The sequence below is a fragment of the Platichthys flesus genome, chromosome 1 (genome assembly GCF_949316205.1).
Source record: "Platichthys flesus chromosome 1, fPlaFle2.1, whole genome shotgun sequence".
Taxonomy (NCBI): domain Eukaryota; kingdom Metazoa; phylum Chordata; class Actinopteri; order Pleuronectiformes; family Pleuronectidae; genus Platichthys; species Platichthys flesus.
The window spans coordinates 19,152,888-19,175,711 of NC_084945.1; the positions used below are offsets into that span (position 1 = coordinate 19,152,888).

Here is a 22,824-nt window from a genome sequence, read left to right on the forward strand (position 1 = left end):
AAGAGGCATGGGGTGGTAAAAGCCTGGGTCACGAGAGACTGGCTGGACTAGAAACATGCAGTGGCTGGAGAGAGAGAGTGAGAGAAAGAGGAGGAGTGAGAAAGAAAGGGAGAGCAGGAGAAAGGTGAGAGAAGAGGGAAGGAGGACAACATGGTGTGACAGGAAGAAGAGAGGTGGCAAAAATTGAAGTCAGAGGAGAGAAGAAGAGAGGAGAAAGGAAGAGAGGAAAGAAGTTGGTCAGAAGATGTAAGCAAATATATAAAGAAAAGAAGGGAGGACATGGGGGCAGGTGAGGAGGACAAGGTTTGCAGAGAGAATGGCCGCCGAGCTATTTTGTGTAACACCAAAATCCAGTAGAAGAAAGCATGTGAGGGAGGCAGAGAGGAGAAGGGCAGAGGGGGAATTGCCTGTGGCACGCATCCCTGTCACAGAGGTCACCACCAGTACACATCAAATCTACAGACACACACACACACACACATAATCCTTTCCTCACATATTCTCACCAGCCCATAAACTCATACATGAACACACATGCGAGCAGGCGTGGCCATTTTAAAATCATCAGATAAACACAAAACTTTGCCAAGATCGCGTAATGCAACATCCCGGGCTCATCAAAGATCTATACAGAGAAAGAAAAACACACACACACAAGTCGTGTGTGTCCACACATGATTTCATCCTGGTGTCCAGAGAATCCCATCAGGGCCTCAACGGACACACAGGGATCAGATTGATTGAAGCAGGAGTTCTTAGCAGCAATAAGGAGGATTAGGGCAGCTAATAAATGTTTCATTTGAAGCCAGATGTAGATCAAACGTGAGAGAGGCCCCCAGCTCCTTCTCTGAGCTTGGTGTGATTCTGCTCTTCCTCCTCCTCCTCTTCCTCCTCCTCCTCCTCCTACACCTCCACCACCGCCGCTGCCCTCAGCTGTTGGTTTTTCAGCTGTATTATGACAGCCACTACAGATTGTCTCACTAGCAACTACAGGCCCTGCTCCTTGTGCCTACACATCATTAGCTGCCCATCTGTCAGCTTCCCAACAGGTTCCCACTGATGTAGCCAAAGACTCACTTCATTGCATTCCTATTCAGAAAGCAGCAGCAGCCACCCGAGCTCCGCACTCACTGCTTTTCTTTGACTTTTACTCCTCTCTCCTTAACTTCCCCTCGAGTTCCCTTCTCCACTCATGTCAGCTCCATCCCTCTGTTCTTGCAACCTTTCAACCAATCCTCTTCCTTCTCGCTCTCCACATCCACTTTTAACCTTTGCAGCCTGCTACCTCCCACCCTACTGCCTCTGCTCTCCTCCAAAGACACGTTCCCCCAAGTATCTGTGAAGATGCAGGACTGGTACCAATGGTCAACAGGGGATTGGCAAGAGTGGAGGGTGGAGAATGTGTTAAATCACACACTCAGCAGGCCAGAGGCACTCACACGCACACACACGCACACACATACACACATGTACATACATACACAAAGTGCAGATGACCCACACATGCACACAACCCAAGCAACCAGGCACAAGCTGTTTCTGGCATCACATGTTTAACACTCAGCGTGCACATGGGGAAGACTCTACTGCTGAGTGTGAATATAGGCAAACACAATCAATAAACATATAGCATGTTTCACTGCTGCCTTAAAATAAAATTAGATAAAATTAGATAAAATAGAAGGTTTGTGTGAGAAAGATGCCGTGGCTAATGGCAGCGACAGTGACACCGGTCCTGGCAAATGGGCTGTGTGGCAGTGTGTGTAACTCTATCTGTGGAGGGGGAATACAGCAGTGGTTGGGTAATGGAAAGGTCATTTAGCCAATCCCCCAGGTAGGGGGGCTGGTCTGACACGGCTCGTTTGTCACAGTTCAATAACTGCCACTCCAGGGGAGTGCATGTGAGGGAGAGAGAGAAAAGGAGTGAGAGAAGGGTTTAGGAAGTGTGTGTGTGTGTGTGTGTGTGTGTGTGTGTGTGTGTGTGTGTGTGTGTGGGTGTGTGGGTGTGCACGCTGAAACCCTGTGTGTGACTGTGTGCTCAGACCCGGGCAGCACAGCTGATTCCCAGAGCTTGTCCCTCCATTAGAGGCCTCAAACGGGGTCACAGCGAAGGCCGAGCACTGTGAAAACTTGTCAGTCCCGGTCTGGGAGGGTTATCTCTGCTCTACTGGTTAATGTCAGGCTTTTCCAAGTGGGAAATGTGAATTCATCCTCTTGAACTCAAAGATGGCCACTCCACAAGGATGTCTAGCTGTGATCCATGGCTGTAGATCAAGCAGAATGAAAATGTGTAGCTGCTGAGGTATGAGTGGACAACACACAGGTGGAAATAACAGGCTACAAACAACTTATTTGGTAGACTACTTATTTGAAATATTTATGGATGTTAGTTTTAGTTAGTTAGCAGTAACATTCATAAACTACTGGACAATTGATTGGAATTAGAATGCTGGAGTGTGGGTCAAGGAGGGACCCAATTCAATTTTGACCAGATTCTATCAGATGCCACATAGGATTGGAGCTCAAAGTTCTTCACAAACTGATGAAAGCATTATTCTCAGTTGGCTGTATCGATCTGCACTGTCCCTTTAGCATGTCGTTAGGTGTGTGACAGAATGATCCCCCCGGCTTTTTGGGGGAGCCAGCGATTTTCACACATCTCACTGAGCGCCTGGTGAGAGACACCACAGTCTGTCCATCTCCACACTTTGAAAATCCATAAGAAGCTTCGATGTGTTCATTCACGTGTCTCTGTCGTCCCTGAGAGACCCCTCAGGCACACATTTGTGTTCACCTCAGCAGGATTGAGAGATTCTGGATTTCATGTCTGATGCCCCCCCCCCCCCCCGTGGACATTTAAGACCTACTAACCCTTTGTGATGAGGTGGTTTGATCCCACTTAATACTCTACTACTGGGTGTGTTTGAGATGTTTTAGAAAGGTCTATGTCTCCCTCTTGTGGTCTTTGAGGGAACATACAAAACAACTGTTGAATCAAATACAAATATTTCCACGTAAGATTTTTGTACAAAAATAAAGATATTCACATTATAAATCACATGTAGGGTCATATTCAGATCAAACAAACATTCTCTATACTATCCTTAAAGGTTGCAGGGGGATGGAGCCAATCCCAGCTGACATTAAGCGTGAGGGTGTGTTAACCCTGGACAGTTCGGAAGTTTCACAAAACGATTTACAATAAATAAACATGTCGCAATTTGAATTAATTATTTAACTGTCTTTGACTTGGTGGATTCTGACATTTCTCACTGGGGGGATTGGGCTTTGGAAAAAGTCAAAAACAACATTTGAACATCGTGGGGTCAGCTCTCAAATGGCAGGTGAATCTGCAGTATCCCTAGGTGTATATTTATTACAATATAGTTTGAAGTACAACATGTATCACAGTTTTTATGGTAATAATTAAGTTTGTCTTATGTAACTTATGTTGAGGTCAATTAAAAAAAAAAAGATGCATGAAAAAAAGGATCAAGAGAAAAATATCATACAAATAGCAACATCATAATTTAAATAGATTTGATTGTTTTGTATAGTTTTACTTTAATTCAATTTGTCATATGTTAACATACTGCTGATAACACAAGATGGTGCAACTGTACTTAACAGTAACTACCACAAACTGTAATTCTGTCATAGACTAAACCATCAATTTCTTTGCCAAAACAAAGTTGACCTGCAGCTGCCAGAGAGACACAGAGAGACACAGAGAGACACAGAGACACACAGAGACACAGAGACACACAGAGACACACAGAGACACACAGAGACACACAGAGCGCTGCACAGTCATTTATCTAAGCAGACACCTATGAACTATACATGAATGATAAAGCCTAAAGACACAGCCTGGTCTATGGAACCACAGTGAAAGAGAGAGACGGCCTCACACAGGGGCTGAGCTGACTGTGGTCAGTGACATCATGGGACACAAGCTCTTCCTCATTCAATATGACTAACTGACATTTGGGCTGCTCACGGTTTTAAACACAGCTCACTTGGCTCAGTGTCAGCTGACCTTACAAAACGTTATTTAAAATCCTGGAGGAGAAGTCCATCCAGAGGAAAACAAGCAGCAGCTGAGATGACACCTCTGATGTTTAAAGATGCTTTTTGGGTGAGTTCACTCTTTAGTCTTAAGCTTTGATGAAGAGGTTCTTGTGAAAAAGTGGAGGATTATTGAGATCTTAGTTTATTTTAGCTTTGACTTCACAACCTAAGTAAAGTCTAATGGACATATGTAACTGAAAGTTTGTGCGAAATCAAAAGTTTGTGACAGCACTGACATTACATCTTAACTTAAACAAAAAAATGTCGGTTGACAATTCCACATTACTCAACAGAGTACTGGTGAACATACAAACCACAAAATGCCTACACACTGTGTAATTCCTCGATGTGTTGAAGAACCATTGACACTGCATTATTATGATCTAATCTGATAATCTAGATATCCACACATAAGTGCAAGTTGAGGATGTACATGGTCACGTATGTTACCAAGTCCTTTACAGGACTGTGAGTAGTTAGTTCTGCATTTTTACCAAGAAGTGAGTCCAGCATTGGCACAAGAACATGTTGCAAGTGTTGTTAAGCAACGGCGTTCATTGCAGAGTTTAATTTTTTTAATTTTTTTAATCTCTTCCACATACAGGGGTCGGACCTGACCTGTCACGCTGGGTATGACGCTGTGATCCAGAGGTTACGAGATGGAAGGCAAATGTGCAAAGATGTGGAGGAGCTTTTAAAGATGAGGTAGCATCAGTTCGTACAGTATTAGGGTTGGTTGTGGCTCAGGAGATAAAGTGGGTCGTCCACTAACCAGAGGGTCGATCAATCAATCCCCATTTTGGACTTTGGACACAATGAAGAGTCCCTAATCCCAAAATTGCTCTGGAAAGCTGTGCCAGCATGAGTGATGTTTGATAGAGAACGTGCTGCTCAAAGATGGTTGAATGATAAAACTACTGTGTTGTCGGATTACTTTTCCAAAAATGTTACTCATGCAAGTTTTTGGTTTATCATATAAGAGCCTTTTAAGTTGCACCCTCAACAATGTGAGTCTTGGAAGAACTTCCTGGAAAAAATAAATACATATACATGTATATATATATAATGATTCAGTAATACTAAGCAGATGTTTCACCAATTCCTGAAAATGCAAAGAGTGAGTGTGTCTGTGAGTTACAAATATTCTATATCAATGATTCGGCAGATCATATGAGTGACTGAATCATATGAGTAACTGAATCCAACAAAACGTGGTTTCAGGCCGATGAAGCACATTTTGTGAGCAAGCAGAACAGCTCAATACAGTATTAATCCTAAACTGGGAATTGTTGTTGTTGTAGGTTTATGATGTTCTGGTGCAAACACATAGAACAGTGCTTCTGTGTGGTAACAGGTTGAGTGATATGTCTGCATGTTCACACTGCACAGGGCACTGGCAGAGGAGAGGTACGGGAAGGAGCTGGTAACCATTGCTCGAAAAGCTGGAGGACACACGGAGATTAGGTAAATGCATAGTTTCACATTGGGTATCTGTGCTACGTTGTCAGCAATACATTGTCTATATCCACTGTTGATTAGTCATTTGGTTAAATATTGAACTAAAACATACATAAGACACGTTTTAATGCTGACTCAAACATCCCCCATATGTTCTTTTTAGAGGAAACACATGTCTGTGAGAGAAAATGAGTGGTGAGTGTGTGGTGGGTCTAGCACCTAGCAGTTTGTAAAGGGGTGATTAACTGTTTCCTGTTACTACTTTTCTGTTCTTTCAAATTTCTCTCGGGTCAGTCACCTGCCACTGACAACACTGTAAGAGTGAAAGCGACAGAAACAGATGACTTTTACAATGAGCTAATTGAATTAAATGAAAATTAGAATTCAAAACACTTTTTCCATTTTTACAGAAGCGAAAGTAAGGTCACATTAATGCTCTGTTATGGTTGTGTGTTTGACTCTAATTCTCATGATCTCATGAACTCATGATCCACAATTCAATCTTTCTCCAAATGATGAGATGCTTTCTGTTAAGTCTGATATGATAGTGTGCAACTGTTACGGCAGCCAAAAATAATGGACTTTTTGGTTTGCAAAGATAATCAGCCTCATTGTTTCCTATAAGAATCTGCAGACAGTCACTGAATCACGTCTGATCTGACATGTGTGTCGTTTTTTTCCAGCACCTTGAGAGCGTCATTCGACCAATTAAGAACACGTAAGTTCATTCGGTTGTTTACTCCCCGGACAATAAACTCACCACTGAGCCCTGCTTGCTTCCTTCTAATCATTGAGTTTGCTTGTGTTACTTTTGGCTGCAGAAATGGAGACCATCGGGCACTTCCGCATGCAACTTTCTGATATATTGAAAGAGGAGGTGAAAAAGATCGAGACATTCAGAGAACGTCAAAAAGAGCAGCGGAAGAAGGTTATGGAAAATTCATGCTCCTTAACAACTGACTCATTGTTTACTAAGTCTAAGGTTTGATTTCCCTGATGAACATTGTGTAAAGTCTAATATCTAAGACTGGCCTCATGCTAACGAGGAACCTATAACCTACATAAAAACATAATATGCAAGACTGAAATCCTTTACTTTGTCCTTATAGTTTGAAAGCATCATGGACAAGGTTCATAAGAAAAAGATTTCCTTCTTCAAGAAGACCATGGAGGTAGGAAAACGTTTCTAATTAATCGACAAAACAGTTTCTTATAGTGAAACTGATGAGCATCACAGTTCTTGCTTTCTATTTCTCTTTCTGCCAGTCGAAGAGGAACTATGAGCTGAGAAGCAAGGAGGCCGATGAGGCCGAACAGGGCGCTGAAAAAACTGCTGTCACATCCAAAAACTCAGAAAAGGTACAATCGGTATATGAACGATCATATTTCATGTTGTATGGTTGATCCAGGACGAAGGGGATCACGGTCCAATCCGAACAGGCTGGATGGGTTTTTAAAATCCTCTTCAGGCTCCAGGGATCAGCTTTTCTGCCTCCACTGTCAAGAAACTAGTTTATCTGTTTTATTCCTCCTTCCTTCACCTCCTCTCACTTCACTTCCCCTTCATGTTGGATTTCCCCTCTCTTTTTTGGCTCACAGGTGGGTCAAACTTATCATTTCCCTAGCTCCTCCTTCTATTCCCGTTGAGGTGTAAAAGGCCATTCTATCCATTTCCATGTTCTCCTTAATGCTACAGTTTCAATATCAGGCAATTCCCCAAATCAACCTGATTACATTCAAGAAAGTTGCAGGAGTAACATTTACTTCTGTTGTTCAAGTTCCTCGTCTCTCTGGTTTGTGATCAGACCGTCACATGAATCCTGCATGTCACTTCCTGTGCAATATTTTCTTCACAGATACGTCACAGGGCCAAGCAATGCAGACAGACAGCCAACGAATCAGGTGGGACTCAGAGCCACTGTGTGTTCAATGAGCAGTTTCAGTACTAACCATAACCGTCTATAATTAGACTTTGAACTCTCACAGAGAAGCTGTACTTCAAAAACGTCATGCAGCTGGAAAGTGTTCGCCAGGACTGGGAGGAAACACACCAAAGCACATGTGAGGTACTGTGGATGGTATTCCCTGAAATGCTCTGGAACATGGTGTCTCAGCCCAGATTAAAGCTCCACACACACTCAGCCTCACACCACATCCCCCGGACTCCCAGAACACCTTCCTACTGCTGCCCAGTGAGGAGGTGCAGCAGTGAGCATGCAGTCATTTACACCACCATACAATTATAATTCAGCCATGTGCAGCGCCAGTGGTCTCTATTTATGTATTCAGTGTGCACAGAGGCAGCATTAATGTTAGATAGAGGGATAAAAGGAGGAAACACTTGGTGTTTTTTACAGGCATCTATTGCAACATATTGCTTAACATCCCACTCACACACATCATGTCACTGCAGAAATGAATCAGTTGCTGACACTCACTTGGGAAAGTTACATTAGGAACTAGTGGTGTCCACTTGTCCTGTCAGGTGTTCCAGCAGATGGAGGGAGATCGAATCGGCATGCTCAGGTGTGCTCTGTGGGACCACTGCAACCACTTCTCCCTGCAGTGTGTCAAAGATGATGAGGTAAGCTCTCTGCACATTTCCTCCTGATAATAATCTACAACTTCACGAGGTACCATGGTAATATTGTTTTTGTAAACATGGTAATGTGGTCACAATGGTATAGTCCCAGTGACCAAAATACCACCTAACTGCACTACAATAGTACAAAAATAACAAGATAGAGGACCATTCTACTAAATTCCAAAAACAACACAATTATCAAATTTAAGCAGAATGACTTTATCAGAAGACTACAGTCAATACAAATTATGTATTGGTTTTTAAAAACTCAGCACTTCAGATTTTGAGTTTTTAATATATTTTGTTTAAATCTACGTACATCTTCAAAGTAAAAAAATAAAAAGTATCATCAGAAATATAGGAATGTTGCAATTCCTGATTGCTGCACTATTTGGGTACTGAGTTTAAGCCACACCACAAAGGGCTTCCATTTCCAAACCTAAATTAATGTATTCATTTAAGAATATCAACGTAAGTAGCACAGCTCTATGCACGACATTTCATACAGACATTCATGATCCCCAGAGGATCTGCCATTTAGCAAATGTTAGCAGGCTAAAATGCTGAATTTGATGCAGAACACCAATGCTGATGTAGGTTATTTAGCACTGGGGAATAGTAACCATTTGGTAGATGATTAAGCAAAAACAAAAGCTTCTCATACGTGGTCAATGATATTTTTAGCATGGATAACTGAAAAGCCTCTAACCACTGAGTTAACCAGAGAACATCAGCAGCTCTGACCTCACACAGATTGTCTCCCGTTTACAAATCAGTTCTACGAGGAAGTGAGGAAGCTTCTGGAGCAGTGTGACATCACGACGGACAACAACTGCTTCATAGAGACGAAAGGAACGAGGTCGCAGCGTCCAGGTGAGACATCTCACCGTCCTCTCCCCTCTAAAGAAAATCGACTTACTCGAAAAGAGAAGCGAGAACAAACGTTTTATCTACAGTGCTTATCAACTATCAACTTTTTCTCTTGCGACTGAGTGACAGTGCAGCACTTCTCACTTCTCATTTTCTCTCACAGAACCCATCGTGTTTGAGAGATACACTCCGACTGAGTCACCCGCACACAGCAATGGCCAATCACTTATCGCACGAGGAGGAGAGGACGTGATGAGGAGGTGTGACACAAATAGTAGCTTGTAGGAGGAATCAGCAGGAAGTAGCATTGTTACTGAAACTTGACAGGGTTATATAGGATTGTTGTTGTAGTCACACAATGCCGTCTGCTATCGGTTTCATCTTTTCTAGGGCACCTTCCTGTATTTAGACCATTATTAAATATTTACATGTTAGTGTCAGGCAAACATACTCATACATCATTGAACCTGTGTGACACAGAAACTCTTCACATCGCGGGAGTTTTCCGAACATCAATATGGACAGTGCTCGATCATCACTGACATCTGTTGGTGAGTGTTAGTACTAAAGTTACTCACTCTTATTCCAAGTGGATTTCTATACAGTTTTCTGTTATGGATTTACATATTCATATGTATTGTTAAGCAAACACAGTGTATGGCTTGAGATTTAAAACTGAAATGATCTTGATTGTGTTGAAATAGAATCATGATAGTGGTAGTAGTGAATTATTGTTATACAAATTAATCAGATATACAGATGAAAAAATAATAAAAATATCATAAAATGTTTCTTTCTACTTTCTATGCTTGCAGGAACACGTCACCCTATTTGGGATTCAGGGTTAGGGCTTTGTAACAATAGATAAACAAGTAAATCAGGAAAAATCATTTTTAGATTTGAACTGCATTCATTATTAATATGATGTAAAGAAAGTTTTATGCTTTAAACTATAAAGAGAAGCTCACATGTAGCCTTTACAAATGTCTCCCATGACTCAGTTGAGATTTCAGATGGAGGATATGCGCCTCTAACAGGCCTCCAGCAAGACACATCACTGGCCACATTTACAGCGGATGAAGAGACCTACCATGTGCTTTATGCATACACTGCACAGGTGATCACTTTGTATCATTTTATTTATATTAGTTATTTATTAAGATCATATTGTTATTCATGAAAGGGAACAGAAACAGGCTGGTTTGTGTTTGTGGGACTCACCTTTAATTGTCTTCGTTCACATGAACTGGTCAGGAGGAGGATGAGCTGTCTGTGGGCAGAGGGGACGTGGTCCGAGTGTTGGAGCGAGGAGGAGATGGTTGGTGGACTGTGGACAGGGACGGGCTGACTGGACTGGTGCCAGGGAACTACCTGGGCCAAATCTGAACACACACTCACACACACACACAGACACACACACATACATACACACACACACCCACAGACACACACTCACACGCATAAGGCCAAATCACATATTGCCACACACCAACATATATATGTGCTTAAAAATAGTCATTGCTTCCTGTGTCACATTTGCATAACTACATAGATGAACATGAACACATATTGTGCATCACTATAGATTCACTCACATACACAGTCCTTTGTCTAGTGGGTGTGTTAGATGTTTCAAATTCAGATGCAAAAAATTGAAAAATCAAAAGGAATATTAAAAATGATGGACAATGTTGATTATATCTGTGTGATACTTTTAGCCTGAAGTGATTGTTTTGTCAAACCAAGAGTTTAAAATCCTATTGTGAATGAGAAAAGTGTCAAATCAGCACCTTTGAGAAAATGGGTGCAGCAAACCTTTGAAATTGTTGCTTAAAAAGTAGAATGAAATGTTCCTAGAATATCTAAATGGTTGACGGGTAATTTTCTGTTGGTCGATTTATCAATTAATTTATTAAAAGCCCATTTTCCCCTGCTACCTAGTCTATAGGGTTTTTATATTGTGTTTTATTAACATTGTATATATTGGTTTATTTTTGTTGTGCACTGATTGCTGGTTGTAAATCAAATTGCCCTTGAAGGATATTAAAGATTTTCTTTTATGGATAACTCTATTTAATCCCAAACTGCACAGAGGAACCCAGCAGCCAGCAGGGGGCAGCCTCAGGACACAAGCAGCTGCAGACTGCTTGGAAATTATGCAGCAAAGATCCAGGGATTTGTTGTTGTTGTAGAGTCGTGCAGTAGTGAGTCCTCACCTGGTCTGTGCATGAAGTGGAACAATATGTTATTTATTTGATAACCGAATATAAACAAGAAGGTTTTGAATGAATTTTCAGAATTTTATTAAATTAAATGTGTCCCACACTGTGATTCTTGTAAGGCGTCAGAAGCCAAAGTTGGAAACTACTGGGTTATTCTCTAACAATAGGTTTTTAAAGCATGTTAAATCATCCAGTAGTTGATCGATCAGTTGTTCATCAGAAATGTTCTGTCAACCAAATTATTGACTACTGTTGTAGATCTCAGATATTACCTATATAAAATCAAATATATACTAAAACCAGGATTGCTCAACCCTGGAAAGTACCAACTAAAAAATGCAGTTTCTAAAAGGACTGCAAAGCAGCACTGAGCGGGCCCGAGCACACATTTTGAAGTGTTGCGTGAGTTTTGCCTTTTGCCTGATAGGACAATGCACAGTGGAGTTATTCATTAAAGTTGCAATGAAAACATCACATTAAAATGTATGACTTTATTTGTCCCCTGCCTCTTCTCCCATCGATACACAATTTTTGTTTGCGTTTTTTTTTTTCAGCACTCGCTAAACATTTGGGGGTAAACTTAAACAACTCAAAAATATTAAAACAGGGTACAAGTTCACAAAGATGTATAAAACGTAATTTTTCATTATAGCTAACAAACTTAACAGAAGGAATTTTCTGTACGTACACAAATGTTCAAGTAACACTGATAATAACTAAAATCACTGGAGGTTAAGAGTTGATTCACAATGTAAATAGTAGGAATGTCTCACTAGTGAATCTAGCTTCGGAGAACATCCACACAAAAACAGAATCATGTGCATCATTCACAGCCCGGATATTTGAGTATATGAAGAAGTCGTTTTTACCAAACGTGGCTTTGAACGCAGCAGTGCTTCACAAACAAAATCTAATAAATCTAAAGAAAGATAAAAACATTTCTTTCTACGGTAAAACATGTTCACAAAAGTCTGGTCAAGCCAAGGTATCAGGAATACACAACATGATCTTTTAAACACAAATCCTCGCATTTGAATAACTGTGGAATCTCTCCAGAGCTCCAGCCGTAGTGCAAACAAGTACATTCCACGCTCCCAGTCGTAACTCACAATCATCATCCTCACTGGGTAAGTGACAAATTTCACGAAGCCATAATTAAAGGAATAGAAACAATTCAACATCAACATCACAAATGTAAATTAGCCATTCACAACTTTGGCTTTTGTAAGTGTTTCAGTATTTGTAAGGAGAAAAAAAGAACATTTAAAGAAACAGTAACTTACGATGCATGTCAATAAATAACAGCTTTTTTCGCCACGAGGCCCCCGCCCACCCAAACCACGTCCACCGTGTTCGCTACTTTATCATGAATTGTGCAAGGTGTGCTTGAGCTTATATAAGTACAGCTGAAATCTACTGTGGACATGTCCGGTGACGCTCCTTTTTTGATTTTCTTGAGTGCTTCTCTGACTAGCCGCGACCTTCACGCGTAGTTGTTGGTTGTAACCAGCAGCTCATACGCCGGGTCGTGACTCCTCCTGCACAGCACCACGCAGGCACAGAGCATCCCCAGCATCTGCATTGACACGACACAGGAACGAAAGAGAAGCTGTTATTCAAGTCATTATTCCCTGACGCAGCAAATAACATCAGTGTAATCACAGAAGAAGAACTTTTGTCACTACTTTAGGATCTGTGGTTTCCTGGTCAGCAGCGACCACAGCTGGGTCAGAGTTGCTGTCAGCTCAGTTTCCTGCTGACTGAGACGTCGGCAGCTTTAATTACGTTCCCAAAAGACGTTGTTTGGATTTGATTTTAAAATAGTCGTGTAATAATAACTTTGGGAGTAAGGATGCTGGATTTTGAAAAATCAGGCAGCTGACTCAGTGATTACAACTCAAACTGGCTTCAGTTGTTTTGTAGACTACATCCACTCTTCTATGTTTTAGTTTTTTTTAAACGCATCATTGTTGTTAAGTTAAGATCTGCTGTCAAACTATTGTGGAGAACTTTAGAAACACTCCGGAGAAGAAGCAGTCAGGTGAATTTGCATCAAGACACAACTACAAGCGATGAAGACAAAACATTGTAAACACAAACTTTCAGTCACAGTTCACGTCACCATCGTCGTTTCTCGTGTGTAGTATTTTTTGTAAGTAAGAAACGAGTGGCAGAGCAAACAATCTACTTCCTGTTTACGCCAGCAAGCACATATGCAGTGAAATTGAAGGGTCATGTGATATGCATTTCTGGTGAGTTCATTTGGATGGGTCTATAACTTATACGGAGATAAAATGCTTATGTGGAAGGAGATCTTTTTAGTATGGATGAAGCTTTAGGGTTAAGATAACTGTCACATATTGTCTTATTTATTTAAAATCTTACCTGTATAGATGCAAAAGTTAATGCAGCCCATATGACGTACATCATGATCTCCTTCAACTTCTTCACGACAAGAGCTTCACAACCCTAAGACAGAAAATAAATGACCTTAAAAGAGCTTTCAAGGTCAGAAAACGGTACATCAGAGAAAAATATCATCAGAGAATTTAAGTCTTCCTGAGCCACTGGTAAATATACTACAATTCTGTGGTTGTAGCTGATGTTCCCCTACAATGAGGAATTGTGTACCTCTTGGTAGAGATCTGATGGTCGCGTGAGAATACCAGTACAGTTGCTGATGCCGGGCTGACAGCAGCTGACTGGGACGCTGTTGTTCTTAGATTCTTTAAACCAGCGAGTGTTCCTCCAGTCAGAGTAGTTGTGGATGCCGCAGCAGTGAAGCTAACAGGAGAACAGAGAAGAAGGATGAGCGACAATCTTTATCAAGAATACAATCTGAAATGTGTCTCTCAGTCTTAAACATCCATCAAGACAATCAACAGGCATGAAAATAGGCAGACTTTTTTTGGACTCACCTGCTTCTGCACATAGTCGATAGCGCGGCTGGGAGCGTCGGTGCTGGTGCCGTTGTACTGGTTGTAAACCTTCTGGATGGAGTGATTCACCTGGTCTTCAACCTGGAACAACCACAAAGCTGCTGTTACTGTCCCGGCTCAGGGATTTGGACTGGGTAACAAACATCAATCATTTAAAAGGTGGCCACCAAAATGTTTGAGTACTATTGAGCATCTAAAACATACCTTGTAATTCAGTATAGCATGCAGCATGCCTGCATTAAGATCTCATAATGCTTGGGATTGGCTGTCTAATGAAATTTAACCCAGAAATCTTCTAGAGGCATGCATGAGAGGCTAAGCTACACACTGAGATGAGGCTCATGTGTGTTGCATTTTAAAGGCTGGACTAAAGTGTGAATCGCACAGAGACCAAACGTGTGGCTCTATTGTGCCAGTGAGGCAGTGTTTACCTTTGCCCTGTAGGTGTAGCCGAGCACCACCACCACACACTCTGTTACAAACACCAGCAGGAGAATTGCAGCAAACTGAAAAGACAACAAAGACACATTGTTCAGGGACCCGGGAGTCAGGTAAGTTAGAAGCAGTGCAAGTACAAGTGACAACAATCCACACTCACGGTGGCCAGACCACAGGAGCTCTCACGTATTGTTGCACAGCAGCCAATCAAGCCGATGATGAAGAGAAGAGTCCCCACGGCTATTATTATGATGGCCGGGATCAAAGTGTACACGTCCTCAAAGAAGTGGTCATAGTCGTCGTATGTGATAAACACATAGGCTCCGATGTAGCATAAGATTCCAGCTGCAGCCTGCACATTCAAAAACAGAGAAAAAAGTTAGAGGATGACAGAGAGAAGGGCCTCCTCTTTTATTTATTTAGGTTTCATTTGATAAGGACTTGCTCTTTGCTCTATGAGTCACACATGACAATTACACCAAATTGTAAGTCTGTAATTATCAGTAGATTTCAATAATTACCTACATATATGTCACATTCATATTTCCTTTCAGTTTTAAGACTTTAGGGTTAGAGGTTACACTCAGGAGTGTAGCTTGTGGTTTTACACTTTTCTTTATGAACATTTTACAAACCTTGAGATAATGTGACATACCTCCTCACTAAGCTTTTTTACAGTCCAACCGGTTGAGGCAGATGGCCACTCCCACATTGAGGCTGGCTCTAGAGGTTTCTTCCAGTGAATGAGACAGCTCATCCTCCCCACAGTCTCCAAAGTGCTGCTCATTGTGGGAACTCTGGGGGTTTCTCTATGGATTTTAAGGTCTTGACCTTGTATGTAGAGTGCCTTGAGATCATGTTTTTTATGATTTGGCATGATACAAATAAAGTTGAATTGAATAAACATTATATCTTTATATGGGACTTTTGTTATATTGCTATTGATGAAAATTATGTTGTAGCAGTTATTATAATTGTTTTATTACCAAGCTGTTTGTTAAACTATGTCTCATTAATAATGCATATTATTTTTTAATGATTGATCATTTGCTTTTATGTGACTATAATAATAATATAATAATTCAGTTGGTCAAAGCAACAGGACAGCAGACAGACTTTTTGACTTTTACAGCCATTTAGCCTCAGTTAGGTGCATTGTGACCAGGGCCACTTGTTATCTCCACATACAGATAGATGGTGGTAAATTAGTTTAGATCAGTTTATCGTTATTATAGATATGAATGTAGCTCAGCTGATAACATATACTGACACATGTATATGTGCGTGTTGACTCAGCTGCAGCAGCTGCCGCATAACGTCATAGCTACAGGTAGTGGGCGGCAGACACACACTGCAGCCAGCTACACATATTACTGTTCGAGTCCCTGATACTGATACAACATTATAAACCCAGTGTCCGTGGATGTCCCACAGCAGCTCGGGTGTCCTACAATCCGCACACAGCGCAGCTCTGGCGCAGTTAGCTAGCTAGCATTAGCATGGCTCTCCATCCCTGGCCCCAGTGCTGCTGCTGTTGCTCATTGTTCCCACGTCTGTCGCTTTCTTACCCAGAATATGAGGTTGAGAAACACCAGGACGGTTTTCGACGACGTTATCCCACACTGTCCCATCGTGCCTGCAGCCTAACACTGGAAACCGAGATTGGGAAATACGACTATGTACAGAAACTGTGTTTACTGGTGCACCTGCTCTTCCGCTGCTGGGATAATAAAATGGCTTCGGCTGGTCCTGCCCCACTGTGCACGATCTCCTGGGCTCCACCAATCACATGGCCGCGATGGGGGGGTACGTGCACAGATGACATCATCAAAACATATGGAGGATGATCCACCATTAATTTAAAATAATTTATTGTTAATAAAAATAACGATTATTATCGTTATATTACTATTCAATTTACTGGATAGATAGATGGGGTGCCAACATTGCCAGGGCCGGCCCTGGATATATATATATAGATAGATAGATAGATAGATAGATAGATAGATAGATAGACAGATAGATAGATAGATAGATAGATAGATAGATAGATAGATAGATAGGTAGATAGATAGATAGATAGATAGATAGATAGATAGAGAGATGAATAGAGCTGAGAATTATAACATTGAGTTCATTATTAACCTAATGATTCTGTTCAGTAAATGCAGAATAGCAAACAATGCCCCTAATTTTACAGAATTTTGATATGAATTTAAAGAATATATCAAGATACTTTTTTTCACGTCTTTATTTATCTGCATGTCTGTTTTTTGTTCTGTACTGTATTTTTGTCTATCAAGTGCATATCTGCAATGTTAATACAGATACAATAGTGCAAACACTGTTGTTAAAGGAGGGATGTTTGAGCACTGATCCATTAAACTGGGTTAATATTTACACAATGTTCATTTGAATCTTTTCATTTCAGCCCCACTACTTTACTCTTTTTTTTTTTCTCTTTGTATATCCCTCTCTACACAACAAGGATGATATTCAGCTTCATACTACGATGGCCACACATTTGGATGTACACGTGCAGTAAGAAGAGTTTGATAAAAAGCAAAAAGGACAGTATTTTAAGTACATTTGTATTTGTTCAATAGTCAAGCTTATCCAGACATTAGTAATTATTTTCATGAATTAATGCATCCAGACCTACAGCAGCTCAGGTGTGATGGAGGCTGACGCTTCTCTTTTCAACACTTTGAATTTCTCATGGGCCTGTTCAGCCTGTTAGTGTAGTAAGGGTCTCACTGCCAGAGGGGGGCAGTGTATGATTGTTAGTTTAACACTGGGGTGTGTGGGAGGACGGTGCATCAAGCGCAAGTAGTTGCTTAGAACACACAACTATATGAAACGAGCCATGCTGACGATGTACACATTTCAGATGTTCAGACCCATGGATGCTATACAAGGCTTTTTTAAATACAATATTGTCCCGGGCCTGAATTATTAATAATAATAAACACACGGCACCCACACATTGCCTGAGCAAAAATGAAAGAAGGTAAGAGACACATATTACATTCGCAAGTCTGTCTCTACTCAAAACCTATTAGACCCATGCACCTCGTATGAGGGCAAGATAGATTATTCAATAGAAAATTAGCACCTTTGAAGCACTCAATCAATAATGACTGGGACCTGTGCCCAAAGCCTTGCTTGGTTTTATTGAGTTACAGCTTGCAACATTTGTCTCTGTCAGCTTTGTAGTGTTCAAACTGAACAAAAGCACAACTTTCACTCTCAAGCAGAAGCTGAGGCTGCTTCTGTTGACACAACATACATCCACTATGTGAATTATGCATCAAGCTGCCCTCAGGGCTTCAATTCGAATCATTATTAAGCCAGGACAAGAATCAAACTGATAGGTGGGAAGGCAAAGACAAATACCAAAGGTTACAATTTGCATGTGACTTCTGACCAGGACAAATTGCCTTGTAATGAATGCGTCTGTTGCTGTGTTCAAGTTTTTGCATAAGCTCAGGCAATCAAACATATAAAAAGCAGTTCATTTATTTTCAGGCTAGTGAAATTTCCCTGAGATTTGGACAATACGGTTCATGTTTAATGTTGTTACAACAATGGTGATATGGTCAGAAAAGAGGAAAAAAGTAGAAGAGGATCCTTTATTAATGATAACTGTTTAGATTTGTTCTTTGATTAGCTTCGCGATTCAATGTAAAAGATTCCATAAATTGAATAAACTATATGAAATATTTAGTTTTGCTGTCTTTCGTTGGTAAAAGCCATATAATATGACCCTACTAAACATAGCAGTGTTAACGCCACATTAGCTTTTAATTTTAATTATTTTGATCATATCACCAGAGAGAGAGTTTAGTGTCCCCTTGACACGCTGTACATTAAATATGAAAATTCTGGGTTGTCCCATTCTTGGTGATTGTAATATGGAAAATTAAAATGAATGCTCAATTTTCAATCTTCTTTCTGATATTAACATGCACAACCCAGTTGCTTCAGATTCTTCTCTTAATCATGTTTAGCTCCATACCCTCCCGTCTCAGTGATAGAGATTTATTCAGGGTGAGTTAATAAATGATGATAAAGGATTTTAATGAAATCTTATCTCTGCGGAAGAAGAATTTCTCCTCCTGGAATTTCGATTTTAAGACGTTTCGTTCTTTTACTAAGCCTCTTGTGAATTTAGAGTTGCTCATTTGTGTATAGGTTGACATAAAGAGAGATTATTAGAACAAATCTGAGCAAGTAGATAAAGGAACAAAGCACTAATATGAGCAATAGAGCAAATGCAGAGTACACAGCCCAGAGATGTTAGATTGGCTCACTCCTCCCCCCCAGGAGGGAGGAAGCAAACATGGGAGATGCGTGCATGCTCAAATTGTGTGGAGACGTCGCCTTCCTAAACAGTTAACACTGTGCAACATGTTGGGATCTGCACTTTGAAATCATGAGGGGGCAGTTAAATCCACTCAGTCACACAAGCACATATATACATGCACCATAATTGATTATTAATGTTTCAACACGCTGAACTGCACTGTGCAACAGATGAACATGTTAATTATGGAGATGTTTAATTTACATTTTTAAAAGATAGCGTTTGTGGCTGATGATGAAAACTCTCTCCCTGTTCAACTGGCACGTCTCATGTATCTATCTGTGTGACAGAATAAATCAAATACTGTGGCTGATCCCAGACTTTACAATACAATGTCCATCTAATAGCTTTAACAAAGTGTTTACTAACAAGTACATTGTTTGTACTCTTTACCAAAAAGATGTTTTTAACTTTCCAATCAGAGGTCGGGATGCAAGTTTCCAGTGCTTTTCTATAGCGACTTACTTTGCCTTTATCCTATTGAGGAGGCTTGTTTGTGAAACTGCACCAGCCTACTCTCTTACTTATTTACAATGTTGTGCAGCTGAAAGTTTCTTTCTCTCTGTTGTTTGTCAAAAATGACATTTGGTTAAAATGTGTGATTATGGAGGAGTCAAAATCAACTTCTTGTGTGAAAAACTCACAGAAAAGACAAAAAGATTATTGGTTCGTTGGAAATGATCGCGTCCCTTAGCTTTACATTTCCGTTTATTTGGAGAGCCTTCACCAGAAATTCCTCCATCCTTATACAACGGTGTGGAGTTAGATGGATGCAATGACCACGATCGTTACAATAGGAGTGGAAACAATATTACAAACACCTTATTGTAACACAAAAGTACATTCTCCAAAATGACCACACAATTCAATATTTTTCCAAAGCAGTTTCAACATAAGTTGAACATAACCTTCATGGATTTATGACAGGACTATTGTGTCAGGCTGCTTTAAAGTGACAACCGATACAACTGTCTTCTTTGTTTTATTATTCTTGTCACTGGGCCAAAATTATGAAGATAGGCAAATGTCAACACTACACCACACGCACCTCTCTCACCTGCATAGATGAAGTACTGGCTTGGCAAACATCACTCACCATTCCCACCTTCTCCAACTTAAAAATGACACGACGCAGCAGACAAGGTACTGTGGGAGCAGAAGTGAAAATAGCTGTATACCCTACCGACTCAATAGATTGGCCCGGGGAAATGTAGCTGCATGAGGCATCTCACTTCACCACTATATCGATCGAGAGAACAGATCATCCCTTCATGTGCAGGACAAGCAAAGTAGAAAAGATAATATCGATTTCATGTCCAAATGTTCAGACAGTGTGATTCATATAAGCTGCCCACGCGTGTGTTTATATAAGTGTTACTTTGGAAATGTTTTTTCAGCCAAACAATCCGGCTAAGTTATCAGTTGATTGTCAGTGGGAGACCTATAAATAATGGCTGTAAAACTCGTGTGGAGAAAACAGAGGGGGTGACTCAATGTTAAGCTTAACGATGAACTAGTTGACATATCTTTGAGGGGCCAGAATTAAATTCAAGGAGCCATCTATCTTATTTAAAGAGCGGCTGGGCTGTGGGATTTTCTAGTTTTTGTCTTCTGCATTCTCCATTGTCCTGCATGAATATTTTCTAGATGATTAGAATAATCCAGGACACAATGAAATTATGAATGTTTCCTCGACGCAAGCAGACAGTTATCTATAATGCATCACAGATCAAGGTCACAGCAGTGCAAATAATACCTTTATTCAGTATAAATATTCTTTAACGACGAGATAATGTGAAATTTCCTCTTCAAAATCAAGTGAAAATAAATGACATTTACTTGTATTGCAAATGAGCTGCAGAAGTAGAAGTGATGTTGATACAGTGAATTACAATCATGATGAGCAGGAGACTGTATATTCTGTTGTCTAATGCATTTATTTTAACAGTGGAGCTCAGGATGTTCATGCGTGCAACACTTTTCTTCTCCTGTATCACTTTCTGCTTTGGATGTAGCTTTCTAAAATCTTCATCAACAAGTCCGCCTCCTGAAAATGAAACATCAAGTTACACAGGATCGTTACTTCAGTCAGTTTTACCGTGACGGTTTGTCTTTAAAAGTTTAGATATCAGTGACACACTCGCCTGGTTTTTCGAGCGGCTCTCCTGCGTGTCCACCTGCGTTTGTAACGCCACCCGCAGGAACTGTTGGAAAAGCTCCTCGATCGCGCTCTGCTCCCCCGGAAAGGAGACTTCCAGCGCATCGTGCCCCTGCCCCTCCGCTGAAGGCATCAGGGGGGCATCCATCACACTCTTCTTCCCCATGAAGTGTCCTGCCAAGTCAGAGAAAAATCTCATTAGAAGTGGCTTTGAATTCTGTGAGGAGTGAGGGAGGAAGGAAAACACATTTTAGTGACCTGGCACATGCATCAACACTTTAAGGTCACGTTACAATTAATGTAGCATGACACTGTAAACATGAATTCCCTGTAGCCTATACGGAGAACACATAAGATGCAATCGAAGACAAATAAAACAGTGTTGTCCACAGTGAGTTAGATTGTGGGATGGATCTTACCTGTAGCCCAAAGATTGCCTCTTGGATTCACTTTAATTTTTGCTACTTTATTCCTGAGCTCAGTCAGGTCGAAACTGACTGCATCCGTAAAAGATATGAAGGAAAACAAGACAATATACGTAAACAAGCCAGACTGGCAAACGTTATTCAGAGTGAAGCCCCTCATCTCAGCGCGTAAAGTGGCAAACTGATCCTTCTCCGAGAGTCTCCTCCTGTTGGTCGTGGATTGCTCAGTCGCATCATGCTTTTATACATGGTATCCTGGCCGGGGTGGGCTCTCGTTACGTTGCGTGTCAATTTTATTCAGCCTGCAGCCAAAAAAAAAAAAAAAAAAAGCTGTAAGTCGACGCGTTATCAAGTTTCGTGAGAGCGCGTCTCTGACCGTGCGTCTTTTACGCACCGCACGATTCAGCTCCAGCTCGGTAGCTGAAACGTGCTCAAAAGACAGATGGGGATGTTTGCTCAAAAGACTCCACACTACGATAACAATCATCAATACACTTCAGAAATTGTTTTATTCAGTTTGTGGTTAATTCATTGAGGTTTAATTATTTACCTCTGTGTTATGGTGGATATAGTTGTAGGTGATGGATATACAAGTGATGGATAGAGGTACCCTGCATAAACAGCTTATTCGTATTTCTTTAAGAGAATTTCACTCAGATACATTCCTTACATCCTTGTGGATCATAATAAATCTATGAAATATTGCACAACACACAACCATCCATATAACCTCCATAAATTAGAACAGAATAACATTTTCTCCCAGCCTGGGCATTGTTGGTGTAAATTGTTGTGTCAGATGATGGCACATCATCCCCTCCACAGCCACACATATAGTAATTACCAGCCTATGCCCCCCCATCCTCCCTCTCTCAGGGCCTGGCCCCTCACAATGAGCAACATGATATTTGGCCAGTTGCAGCACGCCGCTGTGATCACCATCAGTCCTTTGAGAACAAGAACCTGCTGATTCTCACTGCTAATTTAGAGCTGATAAGACCGACGGCCTCTGTGTCACTTCTGGGTGCTAAAGTTGCAAGTTTATAGGAAGAGCTGCAGCTTGCGTATTGCTCTTTTCGTAAACCTTTGGCATTTGCACACACACACCATACCTGACCATTCAGACATTCTGCATGTTTGAGTGTCGGCCTAATTAGAAAAGTGTGACCATCACGGCTTCCTTCTCACTAAATCTCACAGATTAGATGAAATGAGACAGCCCCGCTTCTATGAAACACTGCACTGTTCCTAAAAGCTGTGATGGAGATTTGCATCTCAGGCTCAGTCCAGCTC

The 22,824-nt window shown here is 40.9% G+C and overlaps 3 protein-coding genes across 4 annotated transcripts; 1 reads left to right on the top strand and 2 right to left on the bottom strand.

Annotated features, from left to right (window-relative positions):
- Positions 1-3,970: 3,970 nt before the first annotated feature.
- Positions 3,971-11,339, top strand: LOC133953916 (proline-serine-threonine phosphatase-interacting protein 1-like). Of its 2 annotated transcripts, XM_062388087.1 has the most exons (15): positions 3,971-4,138; positions 4,676-4,776; positions 5,461-5,535; positions 6,213-6,247; positions 6,351-6,457; positions 6,639-6,701; positions 6,796-6,888; positions 7,386-7,431; positions 7,516-7,595; positions 8,015-8,113; positions 8,890-8,986; positions 9,147-9,243; positions 9,464-9,534; positions 9,985-10,100; positions 10,238-11,339. In XM_062388087.1, the coding sequence occupies exons 1-15, from the start codon at positions 4,106-4,108 to the stop codon at positions 10,367-10,369; spliced, it is 1,245 nt and encodes a 414-aa protein (XP_062244071.1). In that variant the 5' UTR covers positions 3,971-4,105; the 3' UTR covers positions 10,370-11,339. The 2 variants fall into 2 exon arrangements, with proteins under 2 accessions (XP_062244071.1, XP_062244079.1); XM_062388095.1 differs by lacking the exon at positions 3,971-4,138 and having other exon boundaries at positions 4,675-4,776; positions 5,472-5,535.
- A 342-nt stretch (positions 11,340-11,681) lies between these two features.
- On the bottom strand, positions 11,682-16,324 carry LOC133953926 (tetraspanin-3-like). Its single transcript, XM_062388108.1, has 7 exons — positions 16,151-16,324; positions 14,743-14,934; positions 14,576-14,650; positions 14,124-14,225; positions 13,837-13,989; positions 13,591-13,674; positions 11,682-12,781 (listed from the first exon to the last, which is right to left on the bottom strand). The coding sequence occupies exons 1-7, from the start codon at positions 16,211-16,213 to the stop codon at positions 12,689-12,691; spliced, it is 762 nt and encodes a 253-aa protein (XP_062244092.1). The 5' UTR covers positions 16,214-16,324; the 3' UTR covers positions 11,682-12,688.
- Positions 16,325-19,620: 3,296 nt separating this feature from the next.
- Positions 19,621-21,756, bottom strand: nmbb (neuromedin Bb). The gene is made up of 3 exons (XM_062393665.1): positions 21,526-21,756; positions 21,093-21,280; positions 19,621-20,995 (listed from the first exon to the last, which is right to left on the bottom strand). Exons 1-3 carry the CDS (start codon positions 21,689-21,691, stop codon positions 20,942-20,944), a joined length of 408 nt encoding a protein of 135 aa, XP_062249649.1. The 5' UTR covers positions 21,692-21,756; the 3' UTR covers positions 19,621-20,941.
- Between the last annotated feature and the right edge of the window lie 1,068 nt (positions 21,757-22,824).